The 19,128-nt window shown below is 42.6% G+C and overlaps 2 protein-coding genes across 3 annotated transcripts in view; one reads left to right on the top strand and one right to left on the bottom strand.

Moving 5' to 3' along the window:
- Nucleotides 1-4,651, top strand: part of Gfm1 (G elongation factor mitochondrial 1) — a 46,600-nt gene extending 41,949 nt beyond the window's left edge. The window contains exons 16-18 of one of the 2 annotated variants that reach the window (XM_021195693.1): nucleotides 3,027-3,187; nucleotides 4,130-4,183; nucleotides 4,302-4,651. In XM_021195693.1, the coding sequence (XP_021051352.1) occupies nucleotides 3,027-3,187; nucleotides 4,130-4,183; nucleotides 4,302-4,433 (347 nt within the window). In that variant the 3' untranslated portion in view covers nucleotides 4,434-4,651. The remainder of the gene's footprint in view (nucleotides 1-3,026; nucleotides 3,188-4,129; nucleotides 4,184-4,301) is intronic. The other variant, XM_029537739.1, reaches the window with a different exon arrangement.
- A 3,688-nt stretch (nucleotides 4,652-8,339) lies between these two features.
- Nucleotides 8,340-19,128, bottom strand: part of Rarres1 (retinoic acid receptor responder 1) — a 36,888-nt gene continuing 26,099 nt past the window's right edge. The window contains exons 4-6 of the mRNA XM_029537805.1: nucleotides 15,573-15,709; nucleotides 10,141-10,203; nucleotides 8,340-10,060 (exon numbers count right to left, since the gene is read on the bottom strand). Coding sequence (XP_029393665.1) covers nucleotides 9,911-10,060; nucleotides 10,141-10,203; nucleotides 15,573-15,709 — 350 coding nt within the window. The 3' untranslated portion in view covers nucleotides 8,340-9,910. The remainder of the gene's footprint in view (nucleotides 10,061-10,140; nucleotides 10,204-15,572; nucleotides 15,710-19,128) is intronic.

Consider the following 19,128-nt stretch of genomic DNA (forward strand, 5'->3'; position numbering starts at 1 on the left):
TCATTTTCCTTGCCTCCTTATCCATACCTTGCATTTCTCAATTCCTTAGTGATATATAAAAGTGTCCTTCCATAATAAAATTGATTCACTTAACAGTTCAAAAATATTTCCACCAAAGAGTTAAAATAGACAGGGAGAGAATTAACTTCTTGATCATTATTTCATAAGCATTCTGTACAGCCGAATTCTATTGATTCTGGTTGGAATGTAAGCTTTTTGAACGTCCTTTGGTCTCAGTTTCCATCTCTGGTTACTGCTAGGCAGTGGCCGAAGGGGCTGCTGTTTTCTGCACTAGATTATTCATTCATTCATTCATTCATTCATTGGTTTTTTTTTTTGAGACAGGGTTTCTCTGTGTAGTCCTGACTGTCCTGGAACTCACTCCGTAGACCAGGCTGGCCTCGAACTCAGAAATCCTTCTGCCTCTGCCTCCCAAGTGCTGGGATTAAAAACGTGCGCCACCACTGCCCAGCAAAACAAATTAATAATAATTGATTGATGTAATTAAATAAAATCAAGTACAGGAAGTTCGTTCTTGCCAAACAGTAAAGTATGCGCACACACACACACACACACACACACACACACACACGAATGAATGCCATCTGAAGGCTCTGGGTAAGCATGCTGCCTGCTAACTGAGCTTGGTATTAGAGAGGCTTATACTTAGATTATTGTGTCGAATATTATATAAAATAAAATATACTAAAATATATGACATAGTATCAAAGTCAGGAGATAGTTTAGATTTTTATGTACTACAGTTTAAACCAAAATTTAAACTTGCCTCAGAGATGAGTCAGTGACGTAAGTTAACACTGAAGTGGACGCTAAATGTGCTTTGTCTGGTTTGGCTCTATGGCTGTGAGTGTTGCTGTCACCTCCAGAGAGAACACCTTGCTTATTTTCCCAAACACAGAGCTAGAACCATATGTTTACCTCACTAGCCCAGCAGTCTCTTCTCTGGGATCTCTTAGCATTCCATGCCAGGCTTTAGACGTTCTCTTCTTACTGTGCACAAATAGGCCTATCACTTGAACTTCCCCAGACTGCCTGGGAATATTACTTAGAAATGTACAGTGTGTGTGTGTGTGTGTGTGTGTACATACTCTACCCACCTACCTACCCACCTTTAGGCACAGCGAATACAGTCCTTCCTGTTCTATTGCCTTTGACCTAGAGTTGTGCCTTGCCGCTTATTTCCCAGGATGTGTGCTTCAGCTGTTGCTCATACATCCATTGACTCTCTGTGTGTGCCGTGTCACGATGAGGGCATAAGTATCTTGACGGTTTCAGCACTGTGAGGAGACATAATGCCGTGGCAACGCTTACCAAGGAAACATTTACAGAGTCTGAGGTGTAGTCCATTATCTCGTGGCAGGAAGCATGGCAGCGTGCCGGCAGACATGGTACTGGAGAATCCAAGAGTTCTGTACCTTGATTCGTAGGCAGTAAGGAGACTGGATTCCACACTGGGCAGCGCTTGAGCATAGAGACCTCAAAGCCTGCCCTCACAGTGACACACTTCCTCTAACAAGATCACACTTACTCCACAAGGCCACACCTCCTCATGGTGCCGTTCCCTGAGCCAAGCATTCAGACACAGGAGGCTGTGGGAGCCATACCTATTCAAACCACCACAGCGCATCGGCTTCTCTTCACAGTGTGACCTAGAGCCGAGAGAACCGAGGTTCTGCCATAACGCAGACTGACGTTCTAGTTTCGTGGAACTTAAAGTTAACCTAGTCTAGTCTTTGCCCTTGACTCCCCCTCATTCAGCCACTTAGCACATGGCCTTCTGATACTGCTGTTTTTACTAGTGGATTAAAGTAGAGACTCACCAGTATTTCTGTTATATAGACTTTCCTTGAATTAGTTATTAGAATCTATAGTAATTTTAAGAGTGCTATATTCAAATACTGAGACATTGCATAAATGGCATAGAAACTTGAACATCTCTGGAGCTTGGTACCCAGTTGAGGTCCTGGTGCCAATCCCCTCCTGGTACTAAGGGTTGGCATTACATTGTTACTCCAACAGTAACTGCACTCGAGTCTATAGTATCTTTAGAAGTGCCTGTATGAATATACAGGAATGACTGCTAATTAATATCTTATGAACAATATGATGCCTCTGGAAAAAACTATGGTCATTTTAAAACAAAATAGCTCCTGAGTTGTCTTTTCTATGTTTTGTTTAAAACCTTTTATTTGGGGACAGTGTAGCCAGTCTGAGGCTAAATAGTCTGCTCTAACCCCACTACTAAATATTTGTGAATATTTGAAGTGTAAATATTTGAAGTTTTATTTTACTTTTTCCGTAAATATTAGTCAGTATTTGTAACTAAAACGTGTAGTAGTTGTGTATTAGATGGGACCTAAAAACATACAATGAGTTTTATGTTAAAGTGGTTGTTAACATCTAGTCTGATTTTTTTTCTTGTTAGTTATTGATGAAGAAACTTAAGATCTGGGCAGACTGTTTTCACAAGAATCAAACAACTTGTTAGAGACGGAAACTAAAAGCCCGAGTCTCAGTCAGGCAGTGGAACTGGTCAGCCTAGAGAAGAAAGACTTCTCAGAAGTGACATGATTCTTCTAAGCACCCCTCTTGCCCTGTGCTGAGCGTGTGTCTGTGTGTGGGGGCGCGTGCCGAGTACAGTAAGAAAGAATGGGCTTATGTTGGTCTCACACGTGACAATTCCAGCGAGAGGAGTTCACACAGCCATCTAGTTTACATAGTGTTGGACTTGATGATTGATGTTTTCTGTGCTCTGAAGTTTAATGAGATTTAAGGAATTTTTCAAAAGCATGCTAATGGAAATACACCAGAATGAAATGTTATCTCTTTGGAGTTTTCACATAGATAAATGTTACCATTACTATAAAAAGAAAAATGAGTCCAGGGGAACTTTAAGCTTATCATTTTGTACCTTTGGGAAAGTGTCATCTGTCTCATGTAGAGCTGGAGAGAATTTCACTTTAATAACTAATACGCTTATCTTTGCTTTTTCTTTCTAAACCTAGCCTTGGCAAATGGCACACTATGTATTATTGAGCCTATTATGTCTGTGGAAGTTATAGCCCCAAATGAATTCCAGGGAACCGTGTTCGCAGGGATTAACCGGCGGCATGGAGTGATTACAGGGCAGGACGGCATTGAGGACTATTTCACACTGTATGCAGAAGTAAGTACATAATGACAGTCTCACGGGGTCCCTTCACACTGCAGCTCAGGCTAGCCGGGAACTCAGCCTCATGAGGTTACGCCTCTGGGGTTGCAGCTATGTCTTGCTTTAATTAGCCACAGAAGGTAATCAGTTAGGTTCGGTTTTGGAAATTGTGGCTCAAACTGAAACATTTGCTGTTGAGTTTGTAGCTTCTGTTTTATGGCAATTTGTGTAATTTTCTGTGAGAGCAACTCTTAAGTGCAAAAGCTAAACATAGGATTCTTTATATCTTGGCTATATATATTTTGGTGAATTTGTTGTTTCATAGGCATATAGTTATTTTTCCCCATTTTAACCTTATTTGTATAGCTGCTTTATTGTGTTATAAGGCTAGTATTTAATTCCCTGATCTGTACCTGTCTTAACTTCAATCTCATAGAGGAGAAAGTATTAGTCACTCTTTATAGATAGATAGCCTCTAGAAAGATGTCGTTGTCAGTGTTCCATGTAAGTTCACACAGGAGGGCTTGGGTGCAGCCCAGTGACAAGCATGCTGTCAGCCTTCATGAGCCTCTGGGTTCTGGGCCCAATGTCACACACACACACACACACACACACACACACACACACACACACACACGTGCAGTGGAAACTCATTAACATTTTCCCAGAAAAAACACGTGTGACTGTGTGAACTGGAGATAGTATAGGGATAAGAAGGGAGGCCCATCAGTGGTATGCAGTCCGAATAGAAAGATTTGGTATAATTATACCTGTCGAAACAGTCTTCAAATAGGCTTTCCTGTCTGGGATGAAACAGAAGTTGCTCTGGCTTTTGTGTTTTTTAAACATAAAATTGTCAATAGAAAGCTAATTGTAAGGCATTTAATTGATATATCCCTGTATTTTCCTCATTTTTCAATAAATTGTGCTAAAATACTTTTTTATGTTTGTTTTTAGGTTCCCCTAAATAATATGTTTGGCTATTCCACTGAGCTTAGGTCTTGCACAGAGGTAAGCAGCTCTAAAGCGAGCTAAACTTCACTTCAGTGCTCTTCAGAAGCTACTGTGCACATGAATCACATCCTGACCTGCATGAGCAAGCACATCTCTCTCTCTCTCTCTCTCGTAGGGAAAAGGAGAGTACACGATGGAGTACTGCAGATACCAGCCGTGTTCGCCATCCACACAGGAAGAGCTCATCAATAAGTATTTGGAAGCTACAGGTCAGCTTCCCGTAAAGAAAGGGAAAGCCAAGAGCTGACTCTCCTCACTCTGAACGTACTGACTGTTTCACTACGGGACTTGGGGATGATGGGGTCTGCCTGAATGAATTCTGACGGCAGAAACAAATTTGGAGCCCCTGCTGGTCCAGGTTCAGGAGCTTCATTATGTACGCAAAGGATGACTGTGTATTTAAACTGTATTGACTATTTTTATTGTTTAGTAAAAGACCTTAAATAAAATTATATTATTATTGAAGCATATTTAATGTTATTTAAGGGAAGAAGAGAATAATTTTCAGCTTAAAATATATATAAATTTATTTTTTTTTTTTATTTTTTATTTTTGGCCATAAGGGCTATGTGTATAGCCCAAGTTGGCCTCAAAGCTCACAGTCCTCTCGTCAAGAGGTAGGATTCTGGGCACCCACCACCCACCACCGTGCACATGTATGTACATCTGTGGTTTAGTGTGTGAATGTACATGCCAGAGGTTGTCTTTCGTAGTTGTCCTCCAATTTAATTAATTAGGTCAAGTCTGTCACTAAGCCTGAAGCTTGTGTTGCCAAGGAGAGCATCCAGGGATCCCCCTGCCGCTGTTTCCCCAGACTGGGATTACAGGCGTGGGCCAGGCCCAGCCGTTTTCACATGGGTCCTGGGGGCTTGAACTCAGGTCCTCATGCTTGCCTGCCGGCCAGTGATTTACTGACTGAGACGCCTCTCCAGCTCCCCAATTTTTTTTTTTTTAGTCATGTGATGTAATATACAGAAAAGTTGGAAAAACAGTACAGACTAGCCATGTAGCTTCTGCCATTTCTATTCAAGAGTCAACAACTTTCAATGGTTTGCTTTTCACATAAGTTGCCCACTGTCTCTGTGGCATACATTGAGGCTATGAAAGTAAATGTTGTACATTGTGACATGTCATGGGGTATCATTTAATGAGGCTTTCTGTTTAAAAGAGAATGGTAATGATCTTACTAGAGCGCTTTCAGAGCCTTCATTGGGCTGTGAAATACTAAAGATGGCTTCTTCAAATGCATAATCTCTGTTGGGGAACAGAATTGTTGCAGTCTTGTATCAGACAAGAACAAGTCATTTACTTACGCTCTCTGTATTCATAGATTCAGATAAAGTAGAATTTGCAGAGTTACTGCTTCATCATTGTGCTATAGTGTAGTTCAGTTTGAGTCATTAGAGTTTGGTCTGTATTGTATTTCTTAAGATTAAGAAGGAACGGATGTTAAGCTTTTGTTTTCAGAATAAGCTGGCTTTTCTTAGGCTCTCCTGTATCCTTGTAAGAGGTTTTTCACCCCCAAACTGCCGATGCCACACACATACCCTAGTCTGTTATACTTACTGCATAAAACTAGATAATGGATAAATTGTTTTCATTTCCTGTGGGATATTTGACAGACTCTCCTATGGCAGAAACTAGCCTTGAGCTCTTGATCTTCCTCTGGCCACCTCCCGAGACCTCTGATGTGCTGTGTCACAGGTCTGCACCACCTTTTGCAGAGTTTTTGATCTGTAGACTTTGTAGTTTTAGGATAAAATGTGGTGGCCTGCTTTCAAGTTAGATGCATTATCTAATCTAATTTGTATAACCCTGTAAAAGCTGCGTTGTTGTAACAAGAGAAAACACAGAGATAGTAGATTCTTTGAAGGCTGTGCAGGCATTAAGTTTTCAAATAGATACTGTGGTTCCAATTATTCAGTAGCTCCATGTCATTATGAACGTGGCTATATCAGAGCATCAAGCCAGGGGGGTGGTGTGCTTTAGGTACTATGAGTATGTTTTCAGTAAGGAAACAGTCTCAAAGAATTTAATGCAGTCTCTGGATGTTAAGAATAATCAGAAAAGTGGGCTAAATTGAGTGTGCTTTTAATTTGCTAAATAATTCTGAAGGTAGAGGTAGGTAGATCTCTGAGTTCAAAGCCAACCTGGTCTACATGGTGAGTTCCAAGCCAGCCAGGGCTACACAGAGAGACCTTGGAGAGAGAGAGAGAGAGGTGGTAGGGAGAGGAGTTAAGTTATAATAAGTATCCTGGGTATCTAATCCATTAGTGACATTTCATAGGCAGTGGCATGGGCCCACATGGGAGTGTGGATAGAACAGTATCCCATAGGAACAATTCCAGTAGCAGAGCCCACATCTGTGGCTAGCTCATTAGATTAGCGATGGACGGTTGGTAAAGACCAAACAAGTCGATAGCCTGGAAAAGACTAATGTGGATATTAATAAATGAGGATTTTTATGCCACTATCATGAAGTATAGTTTTAGATAATTTAAAGAAAGTGTTAGTTTGGGTTGGGGAGAGGCCGCCTAGAGGCCTCACTGGTGACTGCTGTGTGGCTGCACTCTCCTGACTCACTCTAGTAAGTGAGGCCCGCAGTTCCATCTCCAGATATCCAGGCTCCCTGGAACAGTTGATCCCAGCATGCATTTGATGTTAAAGACCACTGCAGTGTCGCCTGCAAATAGGCCAAAGTCATGGAATTACAGTTTTCTGCAATTCTAGTGTATAATATCAATATTCTTTTGTATGATACTACATTTGGGCTATTGTCCCTTCAGCTGATAAAGAAATACATTTGCATTTTCTCTTATTCTTTTTCTTCCTGCTTCATTGTGTAGCTTGTGAATCAACAAAATTTAATCAGTTTTGGAAATTAGGAATTTTTGCATATTAGTATTTTAACATGTACAATCTTTAATTTGGCACAGCCACCAGAAAGGAACGAATTGTGACATGTTGGAATTATCCCATTGCAGAAGGTAGCTCTTTGCATTGCTGAAATGATACATTGTTGAATCAGAATTTTAAGTCTTCAGCTAATTTTGCAATATTTCAGTACAGTAAGCAACTTATACTCCCAGAAATTTTATGCATAGATTAGGGAGCATGGTGGCTGAGTCTTATTCAAAGTTAGGGAAGGTCACAGAACTGACCAGAAATTTCTAAACTGAGAAAAATCAGTGTAATAAGATATGGTGTCTTGAAGGACTGACATTCAAACCCAAGTATAGACATTTAAAGTGACCTTTAAATGAACTGTCTTAGTGTTCTGTTGCTGTGGACAGCCATGGCAGCTCCTATACAAGAAGGCATTTAATTGGGGCTGGCCTATAGTTTCAGAGGTTTGATTCATTATCATGATGGTAGCACACAGGCAGACATGGTGCTAGAGAAGTAATTGAGAGTTCTTTATCTGGATCTGCAGACAGCACGAGAGAGAGACTCTGGGCCTGGCTTTGGCCTTTGAAACCTCAAAGCCCCGCCCCCAGGGACATACTTCCTCTAGCTAGGCCACACTTCCTAATCCTTTCAAATAGTGCCACTCCCTGGTGACAAAGCATTCAAATCTGTGAGCCTATTAGGGGCTGTTCTCATTCAAACCACTGTGTGTACTGTCTAAAAATGTTATCATTCATGTACAAAAATTGAAACTGAGTAGAATAAAAATCCTGGTGCTACTTTTGATATATCTTGAAATTCTGAAAGTTGTGGAGACGTTCAATGCATGTGATGCTAAGTGCAACTGTGGCTGGCTCAGTGACTCAGAATTCACACTCCTAACACAAAGAGGGCTTGGGGAGTTCAGGTTTTACTTTATGCTGATGCAAATGAAGTTCCTGCTCTGTTGTTAGCCAGTGAAATCAATGTTAATGAAGTCCAGCTCGCCTCTGGCCATGGTGCTGAGAGAGTTTTAGTGGCTTCAGCTTTGCATGCAGTTCCTCTTCATGCTCTCTATACCAAAGTTAGTCTGTTGAAGGGTTATGTTGTCTAAACTATGGTCACTTGTAAGCCTCATGGAGAATATCTTTTGAAAGTTAGAAATACCTTACTGGTATAATGTGTTGTTTCAGCAGTGCAAAGAGCTACCTTCTGCAATGGGATAATTCCAACATGTCACAATTCGCTCCTTTCTGGTGGCTGTGCCAAATTTAAGATTCCATATGTTAAAATACTAAAGGTGAAATACCTTATAGGAGGCTGTTAAAAGAACAGTTAGCATTTTTGGGACAGCAGTGTGCTATAATGTACATAGTGCTCATAGGATCTCTGTTGAAAGATCATTTAGGGAACTTCGGTTAGAAACCCTGTCTGTTGGCTTGATTTTGACGCAGTGCTTCTCGGGTGTTTTTAAATAATGCTTTGTCTTCACTGTTGCCCAGGTGGGAAAGCTGTGCAGCCTTCAAGGATTTTGCAGAGGATTTAGAACTTGTTGAAAAGAATGGATATTACCGTTATCTGCACAGTAAACTTTCTCATTATCTAATGGTGCAGGCTAAGTATTATGGTCCGTTTTTAGAAATTGCCTTGACAGTGATAAGAAAATGGTGTTCTCTCTGGAAAACCATTTGGACAATCTTAAATTTTGGTCTCACCTCGGAAAATACTATCTGAGACTCTGGGAATTTGGGACAGCAGCAGCTGGACACAGCTCTGCCAGCCACATGAGCATTAGGGTGAAGGGCAGTCTATGATGTCGCTAAACTGAGCTGTTTAGGTCAGGTGTATTAACTGCATTTCAAGCCTCTGGTATTTTCAACTGTAGGTGGGCAGACTGGGACATGACCTCATCCGTCATAAGGCTGCTTCTGGGTGCTTTTTTTATTTTGCGGTTGATGCCTCCCAGTCAGTCAGTGGCCCAGGAACCTGGCTCAAGGGTTTAAGACAATGACATAAGTGTTCCATGAAATTTTAATAATTATGATAGGCGAGCGATGGCGGCATTCCCTGGATGAGTTCTCCCCACCCTGAGGAGGTTCGTCACTCAATTTGATCTTTACATATTATGTTGGCTTTTATAGATTATTTATGCCAACACTGGGTCCTAGTTTTCCTGATGAATAAAAATAAGTATCTGGTACTTTCTGAGCTATATCATTGTTCCTTTAAATGTGTGTTTGCAGCTTTTATCATGTGAGACAGTATGCTATTTATAAGATTTGAATCAACATTGGGATTTGATTTAATTCCAGGTTAGCTCAAATTTTACATCCATACCAAAGCTTACAAACACATTTTATTACTTAGAAATATAAACACTTATTTGAAAGTGGTTATCACGCTAAAAGGAAATAATTTGCCTGAGATTAGCAGTTAATATTTTCCTACCATTTACTTTCACTGAAAAAAAAAAAAGTTGACAAAATAAGAACAATTTAGCAACATAAAATAACCACACTAGGTCTAGAGTAACGAAAAATACAAACTCAAAACAAAAAAGATAAAACCTTTTCCCAAAGCAATTGTTGATCCACCTGCTGTGTGGTGGATGTGCTGAGCCCAATCAGGGAGCCCAATCAGGGAGGTGCGCATGCTCGCGGCGTTCAGCACCACCGCTGGTCAGGTACAAGGCAGCGCTTCTGAACATCTGCTTCTGTCTGCAAGCTTGCCTGCTTGGTTGCTGGTCCGCCTGGACCTCTGCTTTTATACGGGAGTGATGACGTCGGCTAGTGGAGTCGTGTCGTTTAGAATATAATAGAAGCAGATCATTTCTTCTCTTTAGAAATTACCGAGCTCTGTCGGAGCCATAGCTGATGCTTCCACCGTTCCAGAGGCTTCTTCTGGGCTCTGTTGCTCTTGACAATGGTAATTTACTTTAAGGGGTTTACCAGGGTACCAGACCAAGTGAATACGACAGGGAATAATTTCCTAGGAAGTAAAGGCCTAAATGTTATAAACTTGAAAAAGTTAAAAATAAAAACAATTCGATACACAACTTTGCATCTTACCTGTGTGGAGAATTCATGAAGTAGAACAGTGTAGTCAAAATCGATGCTGTCATCATCCGTTTTCTAGAGAAAAGAAAACAGTATAACCAACACGGTGGGATTCTGTAAGCTCAGGATTTGTGAGGCTCTGTCATGTGACCCCTGTGGGTGGTGCCTTAGCGCTTCTGCAGAAACACGGTGGAGGTGCTCCGGCCCAAGTTCTAGAAGTCACAGGTTCTGTCACTCAGTTCCACGGTAGTCTGGCTAGAAGTCCTTAAAGCCTTTTCTCTCTGGTACGGCTAAAGCCTGAAGTCTGGGAGGAGAAGGAGAACCTTCTGACAATCTTTGTGATCTAGTTACTCTCCTGTGTCCGCTGTGCACTATTCTGAGAGACTGGAGAAAAGCACGCTTGCTACGGGGCCTGCCACGGGCCAGATGGCGCGCCCCGCAGTCGATGCATGGTCTCCTGTGATTCTTCTGTCTTACAGGATTCAGATCTAGGTCTGGCTCCAGCCTCCGTGTCCTTCATATGTGCTGCATGAAGCCCTCCCATAATGTTAAAACCAGAATGTTAGGTATGTTTTGGCTGTGGGCATTTGTCCTCACACACTTTTTGTTTTCTATAAGCTTTAATAGTTAATTTCCTAGTTAATTTTTTGTATTTCTTATTTTTATAGATCAAGGGTAATTTACTAGTAAAAATAGGATTAAAAAAAAAAAACTTTCAATCTTTAGAATATGGCTCCAATCTTCTACCGGGTTTTAAATGAAACTACTAAAGGATATGAAGGGGTGATGATGTAAAAGGACATGATGTTGGGCTTCGTCTTTACTTTTCTTATCGGTGGAGATTTTCACAAGCCGTCTGCACTAAATGAGGAGAGGGCTATAGAGGAAGGTGCAAGAGGGGCGGATACATCAGAGATGCTCTTGTGCGGTGACTTTTCTCACATTGTTGGGTAGGTCTCTCTCTGGCCTGACAGGATATTATACACAGGGGTGTTTAAACAACTGAGACACAGGCCACACAATCAGAACTCACCAGGGAAAAACCATCTTTCATTAGAGAATAAGTTACCAGCACTTCTTTTACAGTTACCCTTCTGTGTCTGTGGGCTGTGCAACCAAGAAGAGAAAATATAAATTCTGAACATGTGCAGGCATGTTTTTTGTTGCTGTTCCCTAAATAGAACAGAATAACAATTGATGGAGCCTTTATACTGTACCTGGGCAAAGTTGAGATAAAGCACATCAGAGAATGTGTGAGGCTTATGAACAAATACTGTGCTTGAGCCACGCCCACAGATGCAAGGGGCTGTCAGTTTGTATCATTTAGAGGTGTGTACTTGGCCTTACTTGGCTCTCATTTAAAGACTGTCTTTTCTTCAGAAGGAAACGATAGTCATCTCCCAAGTTGCCCATCAGTGGAGCCCTGCCACAGACAGCTGCTGCCTGTACTTCTCCTCAAGGCCTGGCTTTCCCAGGAGTTCTTAAACCTTTAAAACTATTTTTACTTACAGACATCTTTTCAAGGCAGTTAGCAGTACTTCTTATTCTCCTTTTGAAAATAACATTTTTTTTTTAATGTGTGTACCTTTGGATACAGTCTTATGAAGCCCACACTGGCCTGGCACTCTGTAGCTGAGGCAGGTCTTGAACTCCTAACCTTTCTGCTTTTACCTCCTAAATAATGAGATTAAAGGCAAGTACTACCATGCCTGGATTTAAAAGCATAATTTTTTTAATGAAATTTTGGTGGTCTTCAAGTTTTAGGTAAAAACAGACTGGGCTTGACATAAATAGCAGAACTCCAACTTTACTTCATAATCTGTTTCGCTCAAATCACAGAGTAGTGCCTAGGCTGTAATTCAGGGAGCCTGCCTCGCATGGGTGAAGCTATAGGTTCATTCCCCAGCAATGACAAAAAGAAAGGTATTACCCATGTTAAATGTGTGAGTTAATTATAGTCTGCTGTGCCTACGATGTTCCTTACTAACGCTATTGAAGCAAGCTTTGCATTGCTGCCTGTATGCATCCTTCCTTCAGAAGGATGGGCCCTTGAAACCAAGCCCAAAGCAGAGCTGGCTACAGAACTGCAGAGGTAAACAGTGTACCTCGCAGTCTGCCCTCACCGTGTCACGCCCTGCCAAGAAGTCATTATTTTTAATATTATTCAGAAATAACCTCTTTGGCTTCTATTCAAATTATCACAATGCCAAGTGCTTACATCCCAGATTGATGGTGATTTATTATTATTATCTTATTTCTGTAACTTAGCACTTTAATCTTCCTGGAAACCACGAAGGGGCCCCATTTTTCTGACCCCCTCCATGTCCCCTCCATCTCCTAAAGAGAGAGACTAAGCCCTAATAGAATCAATGTGGTTTTAGTAGAGTAAGTAGGCTTATGCTATTAATATACGTGATCAAAAAGAAACTTCTCAGCCGAGTAGATATGGCTGGTGAGGTAATTTCTGTTATGTATCCGGGTCAGTGGAGGGAGATCATGAGCTGGAATAAAGTCTGGAACTGACTAATAGTGAGTAGCAACCTGATAGATACTTAGGGTTAGGGTTAGATACTCTTGAGTGTGAAGTGGAAACTTAAGGTTTCTTTGGAAAGTCAGTTGGATGGTGTTTCGCTGGGGCACACATGAAGGACACAGGTGAAAGACTAAGGCAGACTCATGAAGGCACGTTTCACCGAAGCAGACACAGGAGAGAGCATGCTCGTGAAAGGACACGTGATGAAGGATTCTTCACTAAGGACACACATGTATTGGTCTGCCTTACATTGCGTAGTTGGGTTGCATTTGTTGGGACTCCGTAGAGAGAAATGCACCAAAAAAGCTTCGGGTAGTGTGCTGCAGCTTCTTGCTGCTTCCAAGGACTTGGGCTGATTGGCAGAGTGATGTCAGCTGAGACGGCTACACGTGCTGAGGCAAGACACGTGGTGTGGCAAGACACATGGAGGACACGTGATGTGTGGAGGGTATAAATAGGATTCCAGGGACAGTGACGGAGGCTAGGCTTGCTTATAGAGCTAGCTGTGCAACACGTGTGGGTCACACATCTTCGATGATGTTCACTTCACTGAGAAAGGCACAGCGGAGAACTTCTCATGGTGTCCCTCTGGGTCCCTCCTGCTGACTAGGGCCAGGGCTGAGGCCTGGCTGTTTCTGCTAAGTAGTGCCACCACTGCTGATTCATGTTTGTTATCCTGACTCCACTGGACTACTGGTATATCCGTGAAGTGTTTTCCAGTGGATCGAGCTGCCCCTGCCAACCTGAGAACTGAACTGCCCATTTCCAGACAACACAGCCAGGAGTTGCTCCACAGAACCTTTCTAAACGAGTCCACTTCCCCTGTGTCCTTTCTTTCCCACTGCCCTCATTAAAAATAGGTTTTGAAAAGATTAAAGTTATAAGAGTGGTTACAAGATTTGGTACTGGTAGGTTGGAATCAGAATAACGTGTCGTTTTCCTTTTGTCAAGTCTGGGGTACAGTGAAAGCCCTTACCCCCTTTTCCTTAGCTGATATACTCCCCTGTCCTTGGCACCACCCCTGGTATTGGGAAAGCCATTTATTCTTCAGGTCTAAGGAAATAATGGTGGCTGTGTGACGGGTCTTGTTCATGTAGGGCTGTAAGTTCAGAAGTTTGTGTTTCCTTATACCATTGCACTAGCAGATAAGTTTAACCCTGAGAATTCAGGTAATAATTCTCATCCAGAAAGTTTGGGGAGGAGGGGTAGTGATAGCTACCCCACCTCACACTCACTTCCTGCCCCTGGGCTGTCTTGCCTTTATCAGCTCCATCTCCCTGTTAGAGAGAGTGGGGAGACTTAACAAAAGTCCCTGCCTTATTACATAACAATAATCAATTAGAGGGTAATTGCTGTTTAAAAGCACTCTCTAAAAAGATCAGTAAAAAAAGGGAAAAAAAAAACTTAAGTTCTGTTTGATGCCTGTTTTACAATGGTCTTTGGAAAGCAGACAAAATTATTATTAGCATTAAAAATGCCAAATGTTTGGCAAGTTCCTCAGAAAATACTGATGATCCCTCATGGGTAAATAGTGAAGATGTTTCCTGCTAGTAAGTCCTTCTTTCAGCTTGTTTGGCTTTTACTCTGGAAAAAGCCCTCTCTCCCTGTGTCACATTTACCTGAGAACATCCCCAGCCCCGGTTAAAGGCAACTGTTTGCCTACTTCTCCCTGCTAACAAGCCCTTGCACAGATCCCCACATTAACCGGCAGGGTCCACCTCACCTCACCCTTGGCTGTGGCCTCTGCTCTCTGAGAGGACATGATGCATACCTGAGAACTGAGACTGGCCCCCACCTGTGTTAGTGTCACCTGTGACTAGTGTCTGGCTGCTGGTGTCTGCCTTCCCTCCGGGTGGACTTCGTGCTACCAGATCTGAGGTAGGAAGAGCAGCAGACTAAATCTTATGTAGCTCTATGTAGGCCACCACTTGTGGTCTCTCCCAGTCGGTGGTCTGAAACAGCATCATCATAGCACGATTACAGCCATCCATGCCTGTCTCTTAAACACAAACCTCTATGGTTAGATGCCTGTACAGTTTGTCTTCTTGCCACAAATCAAGACCGCTTCCTCTAAAACTGTTCTTGATGTCTCTTCTAATCAATGAATAGAAACCCTGCTTCCAGGTTCAGGCCTAAGCCTTATCCTTCACCTCTTACCATTTTCTGATGTTCTTAAACAACCTATAACCAAGATTGCCAGTCCACCTGAATCCAGATCCTCCTCCATCTCCATTGCTGCCACCAGCAAGCCTTCCTGCTTCCTCCCTTGTTTCATGGCAATCTGTTCTCAGAGTGGAGCCAGGAAGATCCTGGGGAAGTCACATCTGCTAACAGGATATAGGCAAGCCTGGACCAGTGACACATGCGGACAGACACCCTCCACTCCCTGCCATTTCGTCTCATCTCCTGCAGACTCTCTGCTCACCCTGTAGAGCCACACAAGTTTTGCTGCTCCTTCTGTCCATCAGCAGCCCTGCTGCCGAGGGAGGTTTCCTGTCTCTTGCTCTTTGTGCCTTTTGGTTTCTGCTCCAGTGCCAGCTCTGCTTCCATTAGTCTTACCTCACTATGTAAGTTGCCTTTCAAGATCCTGTATTTCCTTCTCCCCACTTTTCTTTTTTCCACTGTGGCACTTCCCATCACCGTTTGATACATATTCACCTCTTTAACTTTTTATTTGGCTTTTTTCCCCCTAGAATGCTCTTATTATTAAAGTCAACAAATGTGGTTTTGTTCACTGCTGCCTCCTCGATCCCTAAAACAATACCTGGGCCATTGCAGTCACTCTGATATTTGCTGAATGAATGAAATGTAAGTAAAACTCTCGCCATGACAGTCACCATTCCCATCCGTTCAGCCCAGAGCACTGGGTGCCCTGTGGTTCGGATGGCCCACCTAATGTTCAGGTTCTTACCAGCTGTTCCACACTGCTGAGCTGGACCAAGTAGTAGTGCAGAAACTGACTCGTCTTCTCCCACATCACGTATGAGCTGCCGAGGAAAGCCAAGTCCCACAGGGGTCTCAGTGAGTGATCAATGTGTCCATGACTGTCTGAGAGAAGAAAGAGGCACATTTGAACTAAGACCTTTTTAAGACAAAATCTGAGGGACTTGAGTAATGACGTCATGGTATTGGATCCTCTCAATTGTGGTTAAGATGGCTCCTGTGCTCCAGTTTGCTATGCTAATAGTATAAACTTAATGGTTAATTTGTAGCACTATGCACAAACAAACCAATGCTACAGCGACATTAAACATTAATCTAGACATATGCTAGTTGAGAGAACATTAACTTAGTGAAAAAGTCCACCACCAGCTTCTTGTTACATGCTGGCTTGGCCTGAGAGTTGGTGCCATCATGCCCTTTAATTATCAGCTTTAAAGCTAACTATTGGTGACTTTCCAGTCACTGTTTGAATGCATAAAAAAAAAAAAAAAGGATGGATTTCTTTTTCCTGGGTTATTCATTTCTGACCCCCCCCTTTTTAAAATTCAACAAACACTTAATATCAGACTTCAAGAGGTAAGGATACAATGGTTAATTACTTTTAGAAAGACTTCAGTGATTAATTTCTAGGATGATGTCACAGATCACCATTGTGTACAGGTTGATGGAAACAGCCTCTGTTAAGACCTGCTGGCAGCACGGTACCACGAGCGTATTAGGAAAGCGTATTAGGAAACGTTCTTTAGGTAAAGTTAATTTTAGCATAAATCCTATTGGTTGGTAAACCAGAGTTGTCTGGTCTGTGGTGATATACCGGTCAGAGATCACTCCCTGATGATGTTGGTGCCTTTGGGCTGCTTAGAGACACAGCTGATGCGCTCTTAGAAACAACAGAAGGACAAATAGGCAGGGGCGAGGTGTCTTTAGGCTGGAGAGTTTGGGGAAGGTGCCGAAGGAATTAGCTTTTCTTTCAGAGATTGGAATCCTGGTCTTGTGTGGGGGGACGTGGCGGGGGGGGGAGGAGAGCAGTGAAGGATGGGTGAGCTAAAGAGGATACCGTAGGCTCAGACTGGCTGGTCTCAAAGGGGCATAAATGAATGGCATCATACTATGAATGCCCTCATGTGCAGAACCAGTGGACATGGACTCTGTGTCCGTATTAGGTCTGTACAGGATGGGCAGGAAGAGAGTGAAGTCTAAGACCTGAGAGGAACTGTTGGAGTAGTCCTACAGAAAGAGTGGCTGACTGAGTTTGAAGAGAGCAGAATGGGTCCCAGGTGTTTTCTGGAGGCCAACTTCATAGGAAGTGGCAAATTATTACATGTTAAGAGATGGGGGTGGCAATGACCACATTTCTATAAACCCTAGAAGTGGAATACAATTAAAGGCCCTTGTCGGGGAAAGGAACATAGAGGTTTGGTATTGGATGTATGAAGTCTGGGGTTAAGAAACTACAGAAGTGGGTGATGGAATAGTTTCAATCACATAGAGTGTAGAAGATGGGTCAGGAATGGTTGAGGCTGAGCAATGTGAAGCGAGTCTCTTTTTGGAGAGCGAAGAGAGAGGAAGGAAAAGGACAATGGCTCTGTGAAGCACAAGGTCAACCGAGCACCATCTGGGGCAGGATTTCAAAGATGAGAAGGATACTGATGGTCAAAACCATGGGAGAAGCTGGAGAAATCGAAATCCAGGATATAAGGGAAAAGACCCTGGGCTGGAGAGATGGCTTAACCGTTAAGAGATGGGCTGTTCTTCCAGAGGCCCCTGATTCCATTCCCAGCACCCACATTGCTAGCTTTACAGCCTTGTGTAACTCTAGTCCTCAGGGAGCGGATGCAGTCTGAGCCTCCATTGTGTTGTGCCTGTGTGGTGAATAGACATGCGTGCAGCTAAAGCACCCACACCCATAACAATAAAAACTTTTAAATAAGGATTCTTGGATGAGAGAGCTTGGGAAGATAAGAGTTGGTGGGGTGTAAAGTCGTGGAAAGAGAAGGTTGGATGTGGGGGTCAGGAAGAGAACTTGCCAAACAAGCCAGAGGACCTGAGTTTAATCCTCAGACCACACACAGAGGTGGAAGGGGAGTGCTGACTCCACAAAGCTAGCCTTCACATGCCTGCCCCACCACCACCACTCGCAGAACTCAAAAATAAGTAAAAATTAGAATTTGATGAAGCAGAAGTCTCCTGTTCAGTAGAACAGACAAGGAGATGGTCTCACTGCAAATGCAAGAGGAACGCACGCTCTGCTGGAAGGAAGGCAAAGGCTCACACATGGCTGTTTGGAAGAGACCATGAAGACATTAGAAGTAATGTGTGCACTTGGTAAGTGCCTTTAGAAGAAAACCTGTTGAGAATAAAGCTGAAAGCCTTGGTTTCCTCCTCTGCCATCGTCCACTGTCACACAATTACTTTAAGGGCTTAGTCTCATCATACTCTTCCATTAACATCCAAGTGCTGCACACTCAGAACTGTGCAGTGCCGTACTCTGTCAACTCCTCAGGGTGACTCCACCCAGTTCATCCTGCCAGGACATGCTAGTCAACGGGGAGCCGTGAGCTGGAGGCAGTCACTGTAGAGACCGCTTCAGACTTCTGCTGTCTAGCAGAATTACTGGTATTTTAAGAATGTGCTTGTAGTTCCTCCTTGATGTTGAACCATTAGGGTTCCAGGATGTGTTCTGCGGGAAAGCCAGTACAGTAACAGGAACGCCTCTGCCATGGTTCAGTCTCTCAGGGCTGTGGCACCCTTTGCCCTGTCTTTTCCAGTAACTGAAACATTCTTCATGTGGCCCACCAACACTGACTCTATCTTACTGTGGTTTTAGATCTGTGATAGCCAAATGTGTTACCCTGGGAGACAAAAGAGTCACACTGAATGCTCTCAGCCGTGAGGACACATGACAGGTTGAGTGTTCAGAGCAAGGCAGGGCAGGATGGATATGTGTAGCTCCTCAGCTCTTTTCTTCTGCTCATAGATTAAGTTCATCTGTAAGGAGCTCGTGAATGGACCAGAGAAAGAGAAATCACCATAATAAAAGCAGAAGGGAAAAAAGTGTGGAGCCTGCATTGTTGTCCTGCATGTTAGCTGCACTATGAAGCTCAATGCCCTGCATTAACTACTACTGACTAGAAACTGCTGAGACTTGAACTCATTACCCCAGGCTGTCTCCATAGCTGGATTCAATCTAAAACCAACCCTTTTTTTTTTTTCTAGAAATGATTATAAATTCAATTGATTACAAACATCCACTGTTACTTGGTTTCAGCTACTGAGTATATAAAAAAAATCATTTTCCATTTAAAACTGGATAAGTAGATTACGGGAGTAATAATATTGAACAAAAGTATATTTCCAACAAATAATAGAAATAAACTTCAGAAGCTCAAAGTAGGAATATAATGTGTGATTTGTTAACTCATAACATTATAACGAAAGTTCATGTCTTTTAAACAAAATAATTGTATTTTTTACCTCCTCTTGATAGTTTGTACCTTCAACTGCCTCAATAAGGTTTCTCCTTA

The sequence above is a fragment of the Mus pahari genome, chromosome 4 (genome assembly GCF_900095145.1).
Source record: "Mus pahari chromosome 4, PAHARI_EIJ_v1.1, whole genome shotgun sequence".
Lineage (NCBI taxonomy): Eukaryota > Metazoa > Chordata > Mammalia > Rodentia > Muridae > Mus > Mus pahari.